The sequence below is a fragment of the Salmo salar genome, chromosome ssa24 (genome assembly GCF_905237065.1).
Source record: "Salmo salar chromosome ssa24, Ssal_v3.1, whole genome shotgun sequence".
Lineage (NCBI taxonomy): Eukaryota > Metazoa > Chordata > Actinopteri > Salmoniformes > Salmonidae > Salmo > Salmo salar.
In genome coordinates, this window is record NC_059465.1 from 36,906,062 (window position 1) to 36,926,349 (window position 20,288).

Consider the following 20,288-nt stretch of genomic DNA (forward strand, 5'->3'; position numbering starts at 1 on the left):
GACCAAACGTGTCTCCTTCCTGAGCGGTATGACGGCTGCGTGGTCCAATCCAGAGAATGACAGACTTTGATGACAAAGTTTGATTACAAAATCTGCCCCCAAGAAGGACCTGTTCAAGTCAGCACAGCACAAGGTGAGTCCAAAATTGTAATGTATGCTGCTGCATAAATTATGTAATATGCCAGGGAGATATGTATACTGTAGATAAGAAAGTAATACTAAGTGTATGTTGTGTAGTAAGCTGTTAGTAGCCCATGTGCCTCACCCTAATAATTTGGTTCCTTTCCCTGTCATAAATTAGCCTACTGTTCTGACTTGGTGGTGCACATGTAGCCTAGAACCTGTTTTAGAGAAACGTAATCATCAAATATTGGAAGAGCTTTCATTGTCTGCTTATATTCCCCCTTTATTTATCCTATAGTTCTGACTTGGTATACAGGGAGAATACTGTAAGAATGGCCCATGTTCTGAATTCTGTTGCTGTACATTTCAAAGGCGCTGAATAAATAGTTATATTGACTACGTCCGTCCTAGATAGCTCATTAAAATCTTAATTGAAATTACGGATTGCCACTTATCCACTCCTCGTTTTCCCCTTATGCTATAGTTTGTACATATCAATTGTCAGTAGAACCCACATTTGCTTAAGCAAGTCAGCCATATCAGCCATGTTTTTAAAAAAGGCAGTAAATTAGGCTGAATGAACTGTTTCGCTGCCAGACAAGGCTCCGCTGATAGCCAGGTGAAGCGGTGGTTAGGATTCACTCCATGGTGCTGAAAAGAAAGCTCTGCTGTTGGGGCAGCTTTATGTAGGCCTTAAAAGTCTGTAGGCACAGTTTGCCACTGTTATATTGTTAAAAATTAATGTTATAGTGTTATACGGTTAAAACCTGTTGGGGCTACGGGTTAGCAATGAACCCCGAGTCGGGATTGCTAACAAGGCTGGAAATTCAAAACATCAAAAATCTAATAATTTCAATTTCTCAAACAATCAACTATTTTACACAATTTAAAAGATAAACATCTCCTTAATCTAACCACATTGTTCGAGTTTCAAAGAGGCTTTACGGCAAAAGCATAAAGTTAGATTATGTTAGGACAGTACATAGCCACAAAAGTACAAACATCCATTTTCAATTCAAGGTCAGGCGTCACCAAAAGCAGAAACCAGCTAGAATTATGCACTAACCTTTGTCAATCTCCATCAGATGACACTCCTAGGACATTATGTTATACAATACATGCATTTTTTGTTCCATCAAGTTCATATTTATATCCAAAAACAGCATTTTACAGTAGCGTGAAATTCAGATTTTTTCTTCTCTGAAATGCTTCCGGTGAACATAACAAAATTACTATTCGAAAACATTGGTAAATTATAATATTGTCATTCAAAGAATAATATATTATCATCTCGTAATTGCTACCGAATGGCCAGATCTCAAAATAACTTTACTGGGAAATCACATTTTGCAATAAACGGGGTGCTATGCTAAGAACAACAAGCTATGCTATACAGTTAGCATCATCTAATATCGATAATAACATTGTAAATATCCCCTTACCTTTGATTATCTCCATCAGAAGGCACTGCCAGGATTTCCCAGGTCCGGAACAAATGTGGTTTCTTTTGACAAAGTTCATAATTTATGTCCAAATAACACCAAGCAGTTAGCGTTCATTATGCTCCCACAAAACGTGGTGGGGGGGGTTGTAAAATCACGCCGAAAAGCAAAAAAAACCTAGTAAATAATCTATTTACGTTCGTTCAACCATGTCAAACCTTGTTTAGCATTAATCTTTTGGTCCATTTTTAACGTTAAACATCAGTAATATTTTCACACAACCTATCCTATGTCTTGATAAACAATTAATGACAAACTCACGCTTCTCAGATTTATGCGCAGGCGCAAAAAAATGAAGTGATGACATGTCAACTTCCCTGCATTCTAATTTGCTCTCTGTTTATCATAGACGCTTCAAACAACTTTATAAAGATCGTTGACATCTAGTGGAAGCCGTAGGTGTTGCGAAATGAATCCTTTCTCACTATGGTATCTATAAAACAATGACACTAAATAGTACAGTCACAAAATTCACATTTTTTTTGATCTATTTTTCACAGGTTTTTGCCTGCAATATGAGTTTTGTTATACTTACAGACACCATTCAAACTGTTTTAGAAAATTCAGAGTGTTTTCTATCCGAATGTGTTAATAATATGCATATCCTAGCTTCTGAGTTGGTGTAGGAGGCAGTTAAAAATGGGCACATATTTTTTTCAAAATTTCTCAATACTGCCCCCGAGCCCCAACAGGTTAACAATTAATGTATAGTTTAGTGTTGTGTAGTGGCTTTGCTGGCATGCATAAAAAAATGTTTGGGGGGGAAGTTTGCCCCATCAAGATTTACATGCTAAAATCGCCACTGGTCCTCAGCTGCAACAAAGTTCCAATCTGCCTCTGGAAACAACGTCAGCACAAGAACTGTTCGTCGGGAGCTTCATGAAATGGGTTTCCATGGCCAAGCAGCCACACACAAGCCTAAGATCACCATGCGCAATGCCAAGATTCAGCTGGAGTGGTGTAAAGCTCACCGCCATTGGAATCTGGAGCAGTGGAAACGCGGCCTCTAGAGTGATGAATCACGCTCCACCATCTGGCAGTCCGATGGACGAATCAGGATTTGGAGGATGTCAGGACAACGCTACCTGCCCCAATGCATAGTGTAAACTGTAAAGTTTGGTGGAGGAGGAATAATGGTCAGGGGCTGTTTTTCATGGTTCGGGCTAGGCCCCTTTGTTCCAGTGAAGGGAAATCGTAACTTTACATCATACAATTACATTCTAGACGATTCTGTGCTTCCAACTTTGTGGCAACAGTTTGGGGAAGGCCCTTTCCTGTTTCAGCATGACAATACCCCCGTGCACAAAGCGAGGTCCATACAGAGATGGTTTGTCAACATCGGTATGGAAGAACTTGTCTGGCCTGCACAGGGCCCTGACCTCAACCCCATCAAATACCTTTGGGGTGAATTGGAACGCCGACTGCAAGTCAGGTCTAATCGCCCAACATCAGTGCCCAACGTCACTAATGCTCTTGTGGCTGAATGGAAAGGGGGATACCTAGTCAGTTGTACAACTGAATGCATTCAATGAATGGAAGCAAGTCCCCGCAGCAATGTTCCAACATCTAGTGGAAAGCCTTCCCAGAAGAGTGGAGGCTGTTATAGCAGCAAAGAGGGGACCAACTCCATATTAATGCCCATGATTTAGTATTTTTTTTAGTATTTTGTTTTTTACCTTTATTAACTAGGCAAGTCAGTTAAGAACAAATTCTTATTTTCAATGACGGCCTAGGAGCAGTGGCTTAACTGCCTTGTTCAGGGGCAGAAAGACAGATTTTTACCTTGTCAGCTCGGGGATTCGATCTTGCAACCTTTTGGAATGAGATGTTCGACGACCAGGTGTCCATATACTTTTGGCCATGTAGTGTTATCTCTTCAATTTGTTAGCATTGGATATATGGCTCACAGCATGACCAGAGGCACAAATGAATATCAAAATAAATAAGGAGATCAAAATAAAGCTAGGGTTGTTTGATGGAGTGCCTGCGGGCTGAGCAGTATGTTTGGGCTGACGGCCACCCCTCAGTCTGTTAGCAGAGGGCGGAGAGACCTCCTCTCTCCCTGAACCTGCCATGTGTACCACCACCACCTCCCATCTGTCTCCAAGTATTTACCCAATGTACTGCAACAAAATGGCCACCTCAGTGAGGGCGCCGCCACGCTTCAAGCAACACAAAAACAAGGACATCTGCAGTAAACAGAGGGAGAGAGGAAGAGAGAGAGAGAAAGCAAGAGAGCAAACGACTTAAAGCGGTGATCTAACACAGAGTGGAAGAGAAAAGACGACGCCTGAAGAAGAGAGAAGAAGCTAGTGTTGTCATGGCGCTGTGCTGCCAAGAAGGCTGGAGACGTCCTCAGCAGACACCGGCCTCCACCATAGAGATAGATAGAGGACTCATCTATTTATCTGTGCAATTATAGCATCTGTGACAGCTTCAATGGCGCTGCCCATGCTATCTCCATTCTAAAGTAATCAATTTTCATCTTCACAATTGGCTGATCCCTCCTGATGACTCGGTTGGACATGACTCCGACAGGGTCACCAGGAGAGAGCCAGCCAATGAAGTTGGAAGTCACACCCAGTTGACGACATTAAAATGGTGGAAGCCCTCAAGGGCGCTGCCCATGCTAATATGGCCTTTTGGCCACAAGAGGCCTCTATCATTCTCTATGGCCTCCACTCAGACCTCAGCCGGTGGCATCAAGGACAGCAGCAGTGGAGCCGCAACAATGACACTTGTTTTCCAGACACTTCGGATGATTTGGCCCATTCTGCTGATTTCAGACATGAACCTATGTGATAAGGGAGCGTCAGATTTTTATACGAGGCTGCATTGTTGTTGAGGCTCAGGCTGAGAGGAGAGGACCCTGTGGGCCCGACATTACAGTAGGTTGGTGGCTGGTGGGGTTGTGAGGCTGTGTCCTCAGGTCTGGTAATGCACACGGTCCCAGGTGGCTGTGAATCCAGAACCCCACCCTAACTAACATCACATAATTAATCACACCATAGATATAGAACACTTGATATATTGTCTATGAGAGTCATTGTCCCGCATCACCCATTAACTCACTGTTACAGGCCCTGCCGCACACAGGCTAGGCCTAATATGAGCTCTGTAACTCCACACAGGCCTAACATGAGCTTTAAAAGTACACAGGCTAGGCCTAACATGAGCAGAGTAACTCCACACAGGCTAGGCCTAACATGAGTAGCGTACCTCCACACAGGCTAGGCCTAACATGAGCTGTAAAACTACACAGGCTAGGCCTAACATGAGCTTTAAAACTACACAGACTAGGCCTAACATGAGCTTTAAAACTACACAGGCTAGGCCTAACATGAGCTGTAAAACTACACAGGCTAGGCCTAACATGAGCTGTAAAACTACACAGGCTAGGCCTAACATGAGCTTTAAAACTACACAGGCTAGGCCTAACATGAGCTGTAAAACTACACAGGCTAGGCCTAACATGAGCTTTAAAACTACACAGGCTAGGCCTAACATGAGCTTTAAAACTACACAGGCTAGGCCTAACATGAGCTTTAAAACTACACAGACTAGGCCTAACATGAGCTTTAAAAGTACACAGGCTAGGCCTAACATGATCTGCGTAACTCCAGACGGAGATCCATGTTAGAAGTGGACAAAACGGTTGCCTATTATCTGCCACTAAAAGCAAGATGAGACTTTAATTTAGTTGTGTTGATGTGCGGAAGCGCTGGTTCTTCTCTGTGAAGTTTTAGCCTGGAGAGCAAAGACTTCTGGAGTTCCTTAGATGGCCTTGCACACTACGGAGTATCCCCTCTGTTTTCAATGTTATTGTCCATCTTTATGGTTAACACGCAAGTCTCTCAACTAAATACTGTGTGCAGACCGTTTATTTTTTTTGTTGTCAGTTTGTGACTGGGTTAAATTGTCTGTCTGCTTCTTGGCACATTTGTACCAGAGCTGCCGTCATCTCAGCCCATTATTTGAGGGCCAGCGCTCTTTGCGCAGTGGTCGACCAGTCTTATCCAGGATTAGTGCATTATCCACTTATTTGAGCTGGCTGGTTCAGGCCACCCCTGATAATTGTCCATAAAAACCTGAATGCTTCGTGTTTACTGTCCAGCAGGCCTCGACACACACACGCACGCACAAGTAGGACTCGGTTCTGTTCTCTCAGTTGGAGACTCAGAACGGATCCTTTTTCTCCTTGGCAGGCTGCGAGCAGCCATCTGTTCCCCATGCTGTAGGACACACAGCTCCCTCAGGCAGTGACTTTGGTGATTTTTTTCACATGGTGGCAAAACTGTAAATTGGGTAAAATAGCAGTCGTTACAGAGGTCTTGAGAGGTTTTATAGAGAGAGGTGACTTTGGAATTTTTTTGCATTTCAACATCAGGTTCAGAGTGCTCACTGCCTGGTAGCTTCACTCCAAAGAGGACGAAAGTAGAGCAAAGGTTTCATTTTTTTCCCCAGCTATTCTCCAAATTGTCCTGCCTGCGGCAGAGGAGCATGGAGCGGCTGCCAGAACCTATTCTTAAGCGAGTGACTAACTCATCCGCTTTACAACGGCTTTAGAGCCCATTCTACATGCTTATTATCCCATTAACACAGACGCTGCCTGCTAAGTTTGATACAAAAACAACCAAAGGCTACATAATTGTTAAGTAGGAAACAGCAAATTGAAATGAAAACTTCGCTCAATAAAAATCTTCATAAATGTGATACAACGTCGTAAAGTGTTTTACTGTCTTTCTCTAGAGGAGGAGGAAGCGGGGAAACGGTTTCTTCTTCTTTTGTTCAGAGCGATGTGAACTTGACAGGTATTACGTGAGGAGGAAGGGAAAACGTGAGACCCTGGGAGAGAAAAACCTGTAGCTGTCTGTTTTGGTGAAACCTTGACTGTTGGACAATACGCTTCATTTAATATGGCTCCATTTTGTAAAACTAATTGAAAATAATGTGCTTCATTTAGGAATGTCTGTCCTGCTAAGTGTAGAGATGAGGATTTGAACTGTGCCTCTGCACCTCTATCTGATGAAACTACAGGTGGGGTAAGAGAAGAAATAACAATGCCACTTTTCAGATTACAACATTTTTATATTCCTCTAGTGCTTTAGATTACATATACATGATATCATGTTTTGTGTTTGTACATTAGTAACATTTCATCAACATTCCTAAAAATAACATTGCCTGAATTTCAACAACATTCATGTTGCACATCGGAAAACACAGGTAGAAAAATAGTTTAATTGAAGGATGAAATGTAGTTGGATTACAGTTATATACACACACACACACACACACACACATCCTTTGCACTCAACAAACAGGGAAATGTGCGATCTCCCTCATTATACCATCACATTGTTATGATAGGTGTCCTGTCAGTGTGCATGGGGAATTTTAATGACAACACTGCTTCTTCCATAGCTGTCATCAAATAAAAATAGAATGTCACCCGCATCAGGTGAGGGAGTCCAACTGGGCTTGAACCGTCTCTAGCTGCAAGGAGACAGAGAATGCTTGACAATTAGGAGAAAGGCAACATGCCTGCGGGTGTTAAGGAGTCAGTCAGAAAGCAGAACCAACGTGCAGCACTGACCTGGTTGTAGAACTGAAGTAACTCCTGGTGGCTGAACTCCACAAACACTTTCTCCACCACACTCTGGAAGACAAGATTCACCATGAGTCAACCAACATCACGGCCAACAACACTCCCTCCGCTCTCTATAAAAACATCAACACTCCCGTCAATTATTTGTGCACTTCTGTTGAAAGTAAGTACACATACCGCCCAGTAAGTAATTTCCATCACTGCATGTACACTGAACAAAAAATATAAAACGCAACATGCAACAATGAAACATTTTACTGAGTTGAAGTTCATATCAGTCAATTTGCTATCATACACGTCAATCCAGAGCATCCTAAACATGCTCTATTGGTGACAAATCTGGTGAGTATGCAGGCCATAGAAGAACTGGGACATTTTAATCTTCCAGGAATTGTGTACAGATCCTTGCGACATGGGGCCGTGCATTATCATCTGAAACATGGGGTGAAGCTGGCGGATGAATGGCACGTCAATGGGCCTCAGGATCTCGTCACGGTATCTGAACATTCAAATTGCCATCAATAAAAGGCAATTGTGTTCGTTGTCCGTAGCTTATGCCTGCCCATACATAACCCTACCGCCACCATGGGGCACTCTGTTCACAACAAACCGCCGCCATACACGTGATCTGCGGTTGTGAGGCTGGTTGGAAGTACTGCCAAATTCTCTAAAACAATATTGTCCCCAGCACAAGGTGCATCTGCGTAATGATCGTGCTGTTTAATCAGCTTCTTGATATGCCACACCTGTCAAGTGGATGGATTGTCTTAGCAAAGGAGAAATGCTCACTAACAGGAATGTGCGTATGGATCATTTCTGGGATCTTTATTTCAGCTCATGAAACATGGAACCAACACTTTATATGTTGCAACTATAAAAGATAGGAAATATATTGTGAAAAAATAACAAATAATAAGATACCAAGGAAGTTAATCAAACCAAGACTTTGCTGTGAGAGTTATCCCAGTGTTGGGTTGTACACACACACAAGTAGCCGGAGCTGAAGACACAATGGGGGATGGAATGTGTCAGAGCACATTAATGAAACAGATATTAATTAGACCCAACATTATCATCCATAATTAAGAGAAGGGGAAATGTTGTCTCTCGCCAAAGCCCACTTGGTATGTGCGAACATGAAAATGTAGGGCACACACACAGACCCACCCATCCACCCACACTTGAATTGAGGTTTGACAAGGTAACAGATTTTGTGCAACCATATTTGCACATTATAAATATGTGACACAAGTCAAATATTATATTGTGGCAAATGAATTGTGGGAATGAACCGGAAAGCAACATCCACAAAAATCCCAAAAGATGACAATGCCAAAGCATATTGGCTTTAGAATTGCCCATTCAATCTTCACCCCTTAATACTTAGATTTGTTGGTTTCCAGAGACCTCAGGATGATGCATAGCGCTGGTTGAACTCTAAAATAGCCAACAAACCTCCTGTGATGGGGAGGTGAACCAGAGGACAGACCTAAAGGGTGAGGGACGTGATCTTCTCCACTGACATGTATCAAGAGGGGATCCTAAACATCAATGTGTCTGTCTGTCTGTCTGTCTGTCTGTCTGCCTGTCTGAGTCACAGAGGGGTTGGCTGTGTTTGGAGGTGTCAGTGTACATGTCATTGGTGGTGATGGAGAGGGAGGCACGGTTTAAACCCAGCCCAGTGTTTCAGCACCAAGGCCTGAGTAGGATTTGACAGATCTGGGCTAACACTAATGGGTATACCTCAAGAGCACATGAAACATTGAGGTAGCTAGAACAAGAGGATCAGGAGATACACCACTACGCTGCATCTCTCTGTTTGCATGGGCTTCCTGACATGAAAAAATGCTGGTTAGAGAATGACAATTCAATTATGTATTGGTGAAGAAATAACCTTTGGGTACAAGGTATGGAAGAGAAACAACCCATTTTGGGAACAAGGTAGAGAAGAGAAACAACCCATTTTGGGAACAAGGTAGAGAAGAGAAACAACCCGTTTTTGGGTACACGGTATGGAAGAGAAACAACCCATTTTGGGAACAAGGTAGAGAAGAGAAACAACCCGTTTTTGGGTACAAGGTATGGCAGAGAAACAACCCATTTTGGGAACAAGGTATTGAAGAGAAACAACCCGTTTTGGGTACAAGGTATGGAAGAGAAACAACCCGTTTTGGGAACAAGGTATGGAAGAGAAACAACCCATTTTGGGAACAAGGTAGAGAAGAGAAACAACCCATTTTGGGAACAAGGTAGAGAAGAGAAACAACCCGTTTTGGGTACACGGTATGGAAGAGAAACAACCCATTTTGGGAACAAGGTAGAGAAGAGAAACAACCCGTTTTGGGTACAAGGTATGGAAGAGAAACAACCCGTTTTGGGAACAAGGTAGAGAAGAGAAACAACCCATTTTGGGAACAAGGTAGAGAAGAGAAACAACCCGTTTTGGGAACAAGGTATGGAAGAGAAACAACCCGTTTTGGGTACAAGGTATGGAAGAGAAACAACCCATTTTGGGAACAAGGTATTGAAGAGAAACAACCCGTTTTGGGTACAAGGTATGGAAGAGAAACAACCCATTTTGGGAACAAGGTAGAGAGGAGAAACAACCCGTTTTGGGTACAAGGTATGGCAGAGAAACAACCCGTTTTGGGAACAAGGTAGAGAAGAGAAACAACCCGTTTTTGGGTACACGGTATGGAAGAGAAACAACCCATTTTGGGAACAAGGTATTGAAGAGAAACAACCCGTTTTGGGTACAAGGTAGAGAAGAGAAACAACCCATTTTGGGAACAAGGTATTGAAGAGAAACAACCCGTTTTGGGTACAAGGTATGGAAGAGAAACAACCCATTTTGGGAACAAGGTAGAGAAGAGAAACAACCCGTTTTGGGTACAAGGTATGGCAGAGAAACAACCCGTTTTGGGAACAAGGTAGAGAAGAGAAACAACCCGTTTTTGGGTACACGGTATGGAAGAGAAACAACCCATTTTGGGAACAAGGTATTGAAGAGAAACAACCCGTTTTGGGTACAAGGTAGAGAAGAGAAACAACCCGTTTTGGGAACAAGGTAGAGAAGAGAAACAACCCGTTTTGGGTACAAGGTATGGAAGAGAAACAACCCATTTTGGGAACAAGGTATTGAAGAGAAACAACCCGTTTTGGGTACAAGGTATGGAAGAGAAACAACCCATTTTGGGAACAAGGTAGAGAAGAGAAACAACCCGTTTTGGGTACAAGGTATGGCAGAGAAACAACCCGTTTTGGGAACAAGGTAGAGAAGAGAAACAACCCGTTTTTGGGTACACGGTATGGAAGAGAAACAACCCATTTTGGGAACAAGGTATTGAAGAGAAACAACCCGTTTTGGGTACAAGGTAGAGAAGAGAAACAACCCATTTTGGGAACAAGGTAGAGAAGAGAAACAACCCGTTTTGGGAACAAGGTATGGAAGAGAAACAACCCGTTTTGGGTACAAGGTATGGAAGAGAAACAACCCATTTTGGGAACAAGGTATTGAAGAGAAACAACCCGTTTTGGGTACAAGGTATGGAAGAGAAACAACCCATTTTGGGAACAAGGTAGAGAAGAGAAACAACCCGTTTTGGGTACAAGGTATGGCAGAGAAACAACCCGTTTTGGGAACAAGGTAGAGAAGAGAAACAACCCGTTTTTGGGTACACGGTATGGAAGAGAAACAACCCATTTTGGGAACAAGGTATTGAAGAGAAACAACCCGTTTTGGGTACAAGGTAGAGAAGAGAAACAACCCATTTTGGGAACAAGGTAGAGAAGAGAAACAACCCATTTTGGGAACAAGGTAGAGAAGAGAAACAACCCGTTTTGGGTACAAGGTATGGAAGAGAAACAACCCATTTTGGGAACAAGGTATGGTAGATGACAGTTTGAAGTGCTGCTATAGAGGTTGATCTATGATTTGTAAATGAATCATTATGATTTCATGTTATAATGTCAACTTATCCGATGATATTCAAGCAGCAGGTAGTGTTATTTTATGATACGCCTAATCTCAGCAGGTGAGGAAAGGTTGACATAAAAATGCACTTTTCATGAATTATTTGTTATTGTGCACTAAAAAACATCTGATTTGCAACACTTGTCTATGCTTTATGGAGCCCTAGTGCTATGGAAAGGAGGATTGCTATTAGTGATAAAAGCACAGAGCGATAATACAAGATTGCTCCTACTTGTGACACATCACCCTAACCATCCAAACCATTAAACACTGGACCTAAATAAAAAACACCATGTCAGAGATAAAATGTTGATTTAAACGAAGAAAACAAAAACACGAAGAATAAAAAACATTGTCAGAGAACACTCGGTAGATACCTAGAGAGAGAACGGGAATGTCAAATCCTTACAAACAGCTAAACTGCAGTTAAATTGACGTATTGATCATGTTTATTTGTCAATACAATCCCATATGTATGTACTGTATCCCGAGTGGCGCAGCAGTCTGAGGCACTGCATCTCAGTGCTAGAGGTGTCACAACAGTCCCTGGTTCAAATCCAGGCTGTATCACATCCGGCAGTGATTAGGAGTCCCATAGGACGGCGCACAGGTTTGGCCGGGGTAGGCCGTCATTGTAAATAAGAATTTGTTTTTAACTGACTTGCCTAGTTAAATAAAAAACGATGTATGTACCCTACTGAATACTTTCGGTGAACGGGACTCATTGGGAACGTACAGATTTCCCTGGAAATCAATATGAACCCCCTAAATAAATATGCAAGGCATACACGTTTTGCAGGGTTATGTAGCTTGACAGTTAAATGAGGCCATTTTGAATGCTCTTGCCTTTGCCTTGTAAATTCTTGATGGAAATCTTGACAGAAACAGGAGGCAGAGCTGTTGGGTTTCTGGCATCTCACCCTCAGCTCCCAAAACATTCTTAATTATGAATAAAAAAATCAAACTCCTGGGTTAACCGTTGCCATGGACACAGAGCTCTTAAAAAGCCAGCTTGAAGGTGTATGGTGCTGTCTGTTTTGGCACAAAATGTCAGACATCCCTGTGTATTTGCAGAGCTGCTCGGAGGGATATGCTCTTAAACAGAAATGTCAAAAATATACTACTTCATATTCATCACCTCCAGCACCATGCTGCTTTTGCAACAGCTAATGGGGATCCTAATAAAATACCAAAAATACACCCCAACATCAACATATGTGAAAACGCAGCGTTTCTATGTTTTGTAGTAAAACAGATAGAGAAAGATGAGGGTTTCCAATGACATCGGTCTGCATTGTGTGATTTTAACCAATTTTGAGTAGGCATTGCTTACTAATTGCCTCCTAATTGTCTACTAATTGCTTGAGGATGTCATTGGAATCACTTATCTTCCTCAATCTTTTTTTACTACAAAACTTAGAAACATTTTCACATATGTCGATGTTGGGGTGGTGCTGGAGATGACTATGAAATTGTCTTTTTTTAATTTAAATTCCCTTCAAGTATAATTTTTCTGTCAATCATTTCTCACAGGTGACAGCAAAATGAGTGTGTGAGGGAGAAAGCTGTAATATTTTGTTACCAACACAAGGACATGAAAACTGCTCAATTGTCAATGTAATTTGTCTTTTAATTGAAGGTGAGAAGAAAATCATTTTCATGCCTGCTGGAATGCTTATTGAATAGAATGATGAGTCGGGAAAAAACACACTTGGAGTGGAATTGGTAAAAGCCAAACGTGTTGGACGTTTAGGTCATCATGAAATCTATCAAACTTCTTCACTCACATGTCAACACAACCATTATGTTGCAAAACAAACGTAAATGAAAAGTCCCAAATCTGACATTCACTCAGATCCAATATACAAGTCAAACAGTCTTCCCTGCCACATCCCCCTGGAGGGCCTGACACCTGGGGAAAGGTTTCTGTCTGCCTGCCTGTCTGCCTGCCTGTTGGTGTGTGTGTCTGCCTGCCTGTCGGTGTGTGTGTGTGTGTGTGTGTGTGTGTGTGTCTGTCTGTCGGTGTGCCTGCCTGTCTGCACCTATCTGTGTCTGTCAGTGTCTGTCTGGAGACAGTGGTCAGCCCAGGGAGAGACTACATCCCCTAAATTCCATCACACAATAAACATGCCAGGAGACAATAGGTAGGATATTTACAACAATTCAATGGGATTTTCAACTGTCATAAATAGATGGAGGGTTTGTGCAAATTCCTGGCTGTGGTCCCCAGCACGCAGTCAGAGATGTGTAGATTACGCCCACTGAGCTGATGAGGCTCCAGGCTGGGGGCCAATGTGCCAATCTGCCACTCAGAGCTCTTCTGATTGGAGTCACCAGAGGCCCAGTCTGGATTCTAATGCCTGGTCTTGGTACAGGGAGAAGTGAGTGACTTCTAGATGTCACAGAGGGACACTGTGGTTTATGACCATTAACTGGAAACCATGGGCTTTCGCAACAATCACAACTGACAAGACTGTTTTGATATGTCTTCACAGAACAGAAGCATGACGGGGTGAAGCGTTGCTCCTGCCGAGCCTGTGCAGAGGCAGGACTGTGATGTTACGTCTTTCACACCTTTGATCCTGCTGCTGTAGAAGCCCAGGGGCAGAGAGCTGTTTTTTCTTCTAGCTCTGCCTGCATTTCGAAAGCCCACATATAAACAGGCTACCAGAAGCCCACATATAAACAGGCTACCAGGGAAGCATCCATCCATTGAGAGATTGGATTGACATTTGTTGAAAGCTAAGTCGAGTCAATCCTCAGATGAAGACAAAGATCCAATTAGAGAATAGGAGAGCATATGTCTACATGCTCTGCCAGCCAGACTTCAGCACTGCAGAAAGATACACAAAAAAAATGACAGAGGATCAGACAGAGGACACATCAGACAGCAGACGATCCTAATGGCAGCACTCCTGAATGGATTGTGTTATCAGACTGTTACAAATGGAAACTCGGGCTTTCTGGAGAATAAGGATGTTTAAATAAAGACCCTTTCTGATGTCAAAACCTGATGCAAGAGACAAGAGGATTTCTCTAGATTAGAATATATGTTCATGACATAGGATATCAAAGAAAACATTCTCTGTGTCTTTTAACACCAGTTTTGACTGACACACCAAGCTCGTACTCGACGATGAGCATATATTTATGAATTGTACCGATATTTGGGATACAAAGGATGTCCTCGGTGGTCGAATGAAAATAACAATGGCAGTTTTGCCTATTGGTTTGTATACTAATGATGTCAGAGGCAGACTCCCTGTTAGTGCTTGATTACAATAAACCACATCCTCTGTGGTGACTTCAATAACAATGAGGCCGTCGCTGTGCTCCAACCACAACATGCAGCGCACACATCCGACTCCTGACCAACCTAATCTGCATTGCTCAACCACAACACAAAACCCTGAATGCTTTGAGAGGTTAATGTTGGTCTGAGGTAGAAGCCTCCGGGGAAATTGTTGGGTCATTTTGTTTAGCAGTTAATGAAATAGAAGAAGTGTCCCCCCTAGCTAACTGACTGACTGTACCCTAGTCTTACTGAACCCCAGCTGACTAAATGTAGCCTAGTCTATCTGGGGCGGAGGGGATTTTCACACGCCTCTCCCACTGCCGTTCAGTACAGTACGCAGCCTGGCGCAATAAAAGAGCACAAAGGCTGGGATTGTCCCCGGCCGCCGCCTAGCCAAAGAGCTGTAATGACAGGCTTTGCCACACAGAGGCCTCTTTCAGAGCAGGCCTCATCTCTGGGCACCAGCTAGGCCTTGCCTTCCCTCCCGGTGCCCCCACCCCCTCTCAACATGGGAATGAGGTCTCCTCCTCTCTGGTTCCCTTGACCTCTGCACAACAGTAATACTCCAGGGGCAATGCAGGTACAACGTTGTGACACTCCCTGTTAATCACTTAGCCGGCTGTTCTGTTAACTCATGCACTGGTTCTTTTTTGGAGAATGGCCTTGACAAGTCATGTTGAACCAATACAACCAAGACGTTTACAAAAGGATGAAACCCAACGCAAGCAGATTTCCTGACTTCAACTCAAACAAACCACCAGATCCTACATCTCTCTCATCATCTTAGATCCAAAAGGGGGAGGTTGACGTATCTCCTCGGGTTTAAACTAAAACACATCTAAACATACATTCTCATCAGGCAGTAAGCTTTGCGGTGCTTCTGATGCATCTTAACTTCATGACCAATTTTCTCTCTGGGGGCTGCTGTGGCTGGGTGCTGTTGCTCTCTGTCTGAACTCATTTCGAAAGGCTGACTTTGGTAACTGCTCTACCACATGAGAAATCAACTGGCCCTTGTAACGACCGAGAGCAGCTCTTTATTTTGTCTGGAAACAAGCGTTAGTGTTTCCCTTAAAGCAACGCGGGGAGCTTCCAGTGTTTCAAAGCTGGCAGTGTTTGAGGAGACAGCGCAGATGTCAGAGGAAAGAGTGAGGCCCTCCTCCTGTTTACTCAGAGTGACACAGGCTGTAATAACACTCAACACTTTGATTCAAAGCAGAGGACAGAGAGGCCTAGCGGCGGACAGAGAGGCCTAGCGGCGGACAGAGAGGCCTAACAGAGAGGCCTAGCGGCGGACAGAGAGGCCTAACAGAGAGGCCTAGCGGCGGACAGAGGCCTAGCGGCGGAGAGAGGCCTAGCGGCGGAGAGAGAGGCCTAGCCAACGAACATTTCATATTTGGTATAGAGCTGGCATAAATACATGCAAATGAATCAAGTTGTATTTTCTTTGATAAAAGTATTGGGATAAGGCTCCATACAGCACATATATTTCTAGTTTTCATCTGGTTAAAGTATTTCTCTAAATATAACCATAGATGAGAATTATCTTCACTAGACATTATGCACGGCAGGCTCTGACATGCTCAATCGGTGGAAAATATGAATCCAAATTGATTCCTTTTTCAGCCAAGTACATCAACATACATGTTCCACTGCACTAGGCATAGAATATGACATAGAACAGTGCCTACGTACAATCTTGATTCGTTTCAGAACAACAAGTCGAAGTACATGGATCGGACTTCTTCTCTAGTCCAGCAGCTTAATAGTTTATCCACCATGGCCCATTTACCACCATCTGTTACTTTGTCTGAAACATGGACCTCACTTGTGAAGTCTCCCCATGCAAGTCATTAGTGTGTTTGTTTATGTTATGCTTGTGGCCTCAAAGGACAACATACCTTGTTAGGAAAGCTTTAAAAGTGGAAATAAGGCTACATTTCTGCTGTCCCACGACGCAAGTTATTTCCATAATGCAGCACTCACGGAGGGCACGTCGGCCTCATTAAGACACTCGCTAAGGACCAGATTAGCACTGCATTAGCATACAGGAGGGTCCTACAATATAATTACTTTACACTTCACAGTAAAGTGCAGAGACAGAGATGGTTTGGAAAAAAAATACTCATTTTCGGCTCTTATAAAAATCTATATATACACACACACACACACACACACACACACACACACACACACACACACACACACACACACAGTTATGTACTCGATATAATGGCACCCTGAAGCTTTGTTATGAAGCGAAACATCGGAGAGTCCTTCGTTAGCCAAGTCAAAAGCCAAGTCAGGAGCTCTGCCCTGGATATTGTTTTAATGACGCATGCTACTGCAGACAGGAAAGATAAACTTCCCCCGTTCTAATTAGTGAGAAGTGAAGGGAAACCGACTTCCAGCAGGGGGAACGGTAAAACAATGTGTCTACAGAGAGCACCACAAGGCCAGGCACCTCCAGCAGTCTCCATACTAGTCATGTGTTGCTCAGAGCTCAGGTCCCTCTGCTCTACATTGAAAATCATCTCCAATGTCAGCTCCCAGGGACAAGACATTATTTGTTTTAAAGGTTGGCCAATTCATTAAAAGCCAGTCCATAGTTTAGTTACTACCAAATCGGATCTCAAAGTAAGTCTTTGAAATCATTTGTTCTTGGCTGATTTGGTTGAAGTTGATTCACATTAGGGTTTGAATGGTTCTACACTGAACAACATGTAAAGTGTTGGTTCCATGTTTCATGAGCTGAAATGAAATATCCCAAAAAATGTTCCATACACACAAAAAGCTTATTTCTCTCAAGTTCTGTGCACAAATTTGTTTACATCCCTGTTAGTGAGCATTTCTCCCTCGCCAAGATAATTCATCCACCTGACAGGTGTGGCATATCAAGAAGCTGATTAACCTTTAAACAGCATGATCATTACACAATGCCACAGATGTCTCAAGTTAAGGCAGGGTGCAATTGCCATGACTGCAGGAATGTCCACCAGAGCTGATGCCAGAGAATTGTTTGTTCATTTCTCTACCATAACGTTGTTTTAGAGAATTTGGCAGTACGTCCAACCGGCCTCACAACCACAGACCATGTGTATGGAGTTGTGTGGGCAAGCAGTTTGCTGATGTCAACGCTGTGAACAGAGTGCCCCATGGCTTTGGTGGGGTTATGGTATGGGCAGACATAAGCTACGGACAAAGAAAGACAATAGCATTTAATCCATGGCAATTTGAACGCACAGCGATACTGTGACAATCCTGATGCTCTGGATCGACATGTATGACAGAGTGTTCCAGTTCCCGCCAATATCGCACAGCCATTGAAGAGGAGTGGGACAACATTCCATAGGCCACAATCAACATCTTGATCAACTCTATGCGAAGGAGATGTGTCGCTAATGGGGATCCTAATAAATCAAATCACGCTGCATGAGGCAAATGTTGGTCACACCAGATACTGACTGGTTTTCTGATCAACGCCTACTTTTCCTTTTTAAAGGTATCTGTGACCAACAGATGCATATCTGTATTCCCAGTCATGTGAAATCCCTAGATTACTGCCTAATGAATTCATTTCAATTGACTGATTTACTTAGATAAACTGTAATTCAGTAAAATCTTCGGAATTCTTGCACGTTGCGTTTATATTGCTGTTCAGTATATTATTAGGCACTTCAAAATAAATGCATTGTGTCACTGTTTTCTGTTGGAATTCACTCTCAAAAACATATTTGTTCCTCTGCCATACAACATGTAATGATTAATACAATTATTCACAGATTAAAAAAAAAAAACTAACCTCATTTTGAATTGAATAAAAACATTATCAGACAATTGGGCATAAAAAAACTGGAGAGTTATAGTTTTATACACCAAGGGCAAAATTCTAAGATATCCTGTTAGGGCTAGGGGGCAGTATTTACACGGCCGGATAAAAAACGTACCCGATTTAATCTGGTTATTACTACTGCCCAGAAACTAGAATATGCATATAATTATTGGCTTTGGATAGAAAACACCCTAAAGTTTCTAAAACTGTTTGAATGGTGTACGTGAGTATAACAGAACTCATATGGCAGGCAAAAACCTGAGAAGATTCTGTACAGGAAGTGCCCTCTCTGACCATTCCTTGGGCTTCTTGACTCTTTTTATTGAAAATCTTTGCTGTAATGTGACACTTCCTACGGCTCCCATAGGCTCTTAGAACCCGGGAAAAAGCTGAATGATGTCGAGGCAGCCCCTGGCTGAAAAACATTAGCGCCTTTGGTAAGTGGTCTATCAGAGGACAATGAGACTGAGGCGCGTGCACGAGGCGACCCCATGTTTTTATTTTCTCTCTCTTTGTACTCTCTCTTTGTACTAAAACACAGATTCCCGGTCGGAATATTATCGCTTTTTTACGAGAAAAATGGCATAAAAATTGATTTTAAACAGCGGTTGACATGCTTCGAAGTACGGTAATGGCATATTTAGACATTTTTTGTCACGAAACACGTCGGGCGCGTCACCCTTCTTTACACTTCGGATAGTGTCTTGAACGCACTAACAAAACAGAGGATATTTGAACATAACTATGGATTATTTTGAACCAAACCAACATTTGTTATTGAAGTAGAAGTCCTGGGAGTGCATTCTGACGAAGAACAGCAAAGGTAAGAACATTTTTCTTAAAGTAAATCTGACTTTGGTGAGGGCTAAACTTGGTGGGTGTCTAAATAGCTAGCCCTGTGATGCCGGGCTATCTACTTAGAATATTGCAAAATGTGCTTTCACCGAAAAGCTATTTTAAAATCGGACATAGCGAGTGCATAGAGGAGTTCTGTATCTATAATTCTTAAAATAATTATGTTTTTTGTGAACGTTTATCGTGAGTAATTTAGTAAATTCACCGGAAGTTTGCGGGGGGTATGCTAGTTCTGAACATCACATGCTAATGTAAAAGGCTGGTTTTTGATATAAATATGAACTTGATTGAACAAAACATGCATGTATTGTATAACATAATGTCCTAGGCGTGTCATCTGATGAAGATCAAAGGTTAGTGCTGCATTTAGCTGTTGTTTGGGTTTATGTGACATTATATGCTAGCTTGAAAAATGGGTGTCTGATTATTTCTGGCTGGGTACTCTTCTGACATAATCTAATGTTTTGCTTTCGTTGTAAAGCCTTTTTGAAATCGGACAGTGTGGTTAGATTAACGAGAGTCTTGTCTTTAAAATGGTGTAAAATAGTCATATGTTTGAGAAATTGAAGTAATAGCATTTCTAAGGTATTTGAATAACGCGCCACAGGATTCCACTGGCTGTTACGTAGGTGGGACGATTTCATCCCACCTTCCCTAGAGAGGTTAAAATACCGGCAGAAAGTACACACAAATTTACTTTCAGCAATGTTTCAAAACCCCTCTGGTCACCTTTGAGCCAGCCCTTCTTTCATACTCAAGTTGTGACAAAGACAGAGACAAAGACGTGATAGTGGAGACCTGTGTTCTTGCCAAGATGACAGAATTGCTTGAGTTGTTTTTCTACCCCATTTCTCCATCTCAGGTCAGACACAGTCACATCAGACTTCTGTCATGCAAACTCCGTAAATATCTCAAATGTTGAGGTCCGATAATTTTGTTTTGGAGAGAAACTATTTCAGGGCGAGAATGGTATTTCAAATTGAAATTCACAGTGCTACCTATATTAAATGGGAAACATTGACTAACTGTTTCCGAGTCTTTTATATAGTTGGACTAAAATACATATATTACACAGCAGACTGACAGATTGGCATCTGACA

At 42.5% G+C, this 20,288-nt stretch overlaps 1 protein-coding gene across 2 annotated transcripts in view; it reads right to left on the reverse strand.

The window, feature by feature from the left end:
* Positions 1-6,692: 6,692 nt before the first annotated feature.
* commd10 (COMM domain containing 10) overlaps positions 6,693-20,288 on the reverse strand; it is a 38,352-nt gene continuing 24,756 nt past the window's right edge. The window contains exons 6-7 of one of the 2 annotated variants that reach the window (XM_045706578.1): positions 7,222-7,284; positions 6,693-7,141 (exon numbers count right to left, since the gene is read on the reverse strand). In XM_045706578.1, the coding sequence (XP_045562534.1) occupies positions 7,118-7,141; positions 7,222-7,284 (87 nt within the window). In that variant the 3' untranslated portion in view covers positions 6,693-7,117. 2 annotated transcript variants of the gene reach the window in all.